The sequence below is a fragment of the Priapulus caudatus genome, unplaced genomic scaffold, assembly GCF_000485595.1.
Source record: "Priapulus caudatus unplaced genomic scaffold, Priapulus_caudatus-5.0.1 Scaffold5559, whole genome shotgun sequence".
NCBI classification, from domain to species: Eukaryota; Metazoa; Priapulida; class Priapulimorpha; order Priapulimorphida; family Priapulidae; genus Priapulus; species Priapulus caudatus.
In genome coordinates, this window is record NW_014582620.1 from 4727 (window position 1) to 5430 (window position 704).

Genomic DNA, 704 nt, shown 5'->3' on the forward strand with positions numbered 1-704 from the left:
CCGATGCTGGGACCAGCCGACGGATCCATCAAAGACATGATCCATGACTGGACGACGAGTGGGTCAGGGTCAGGTGCGTGTGTCTGTACACATACATATACATACATACAGGCATGATCCATGACTGGACGATGAGTGGGTCAGGGTCAGGTGCGTGTGTCTGTACACATATATATACATATACATACATACAGACATGATCCATTACTGGACGACGAGTGGGTCAGGTTCAGGTGCGTGTGTCTGTACACATATACATATACATACAGACATGATCCATGACTGGACGATGAGTGGGTCAGGTTCAGGTGCGTGTGTCTGTACACATATATACATATACATACATACAGACATGATCCATGACTGGACGATGAGTGGGTCAGGGTCAGGTGCGTGTGTCTGTACACATATACATATACATACATACAGACATGATCCATGACTGGACGATGAGTGGGTCAGGTTCAGGTGCGTGTGTCTGTACACATATATACATATACATACATACAGACATGATCCATGACTGGACGATGAGTGGGTTAGGGTCAGGTGCGTGTGTCTGTACACATATATATACATATACATACATACAGACATGATCCATTACTGGACGACGAGTGGGTCAGGTTCAGGTGCGTGTGTCTGTACACATATATACATATACATACATACAGACATGATCCACGACTGGACGATGAGTGGGT

The 704-nt window shown here is 45.6% G+C and overlaps 1 protein-coding gene across 1 annotated transcript in view; it reads left to right on the forward strand.

Moving 5' to 3' along the window:
* Positions 1-3: 3 nt before the first annotated feature.
* Positions 4-704, forward strand: part of LOC106819995 (TGF-beta receptor type-1-like) — a gene marked incomplete at its 3' end in the record, with an annotated part of 2611 nt that continues 1910 nt past the window's right edge. Inside the window, exon 1 of the mRNA XM_014824560.1 lies at positions 4-73. Within this exon, the coding sequence (XP_014680046.1) occupies positions 4-73 (70 nt within the window). The remainder of the gene's footprint in view (positions 74-704) is intronic.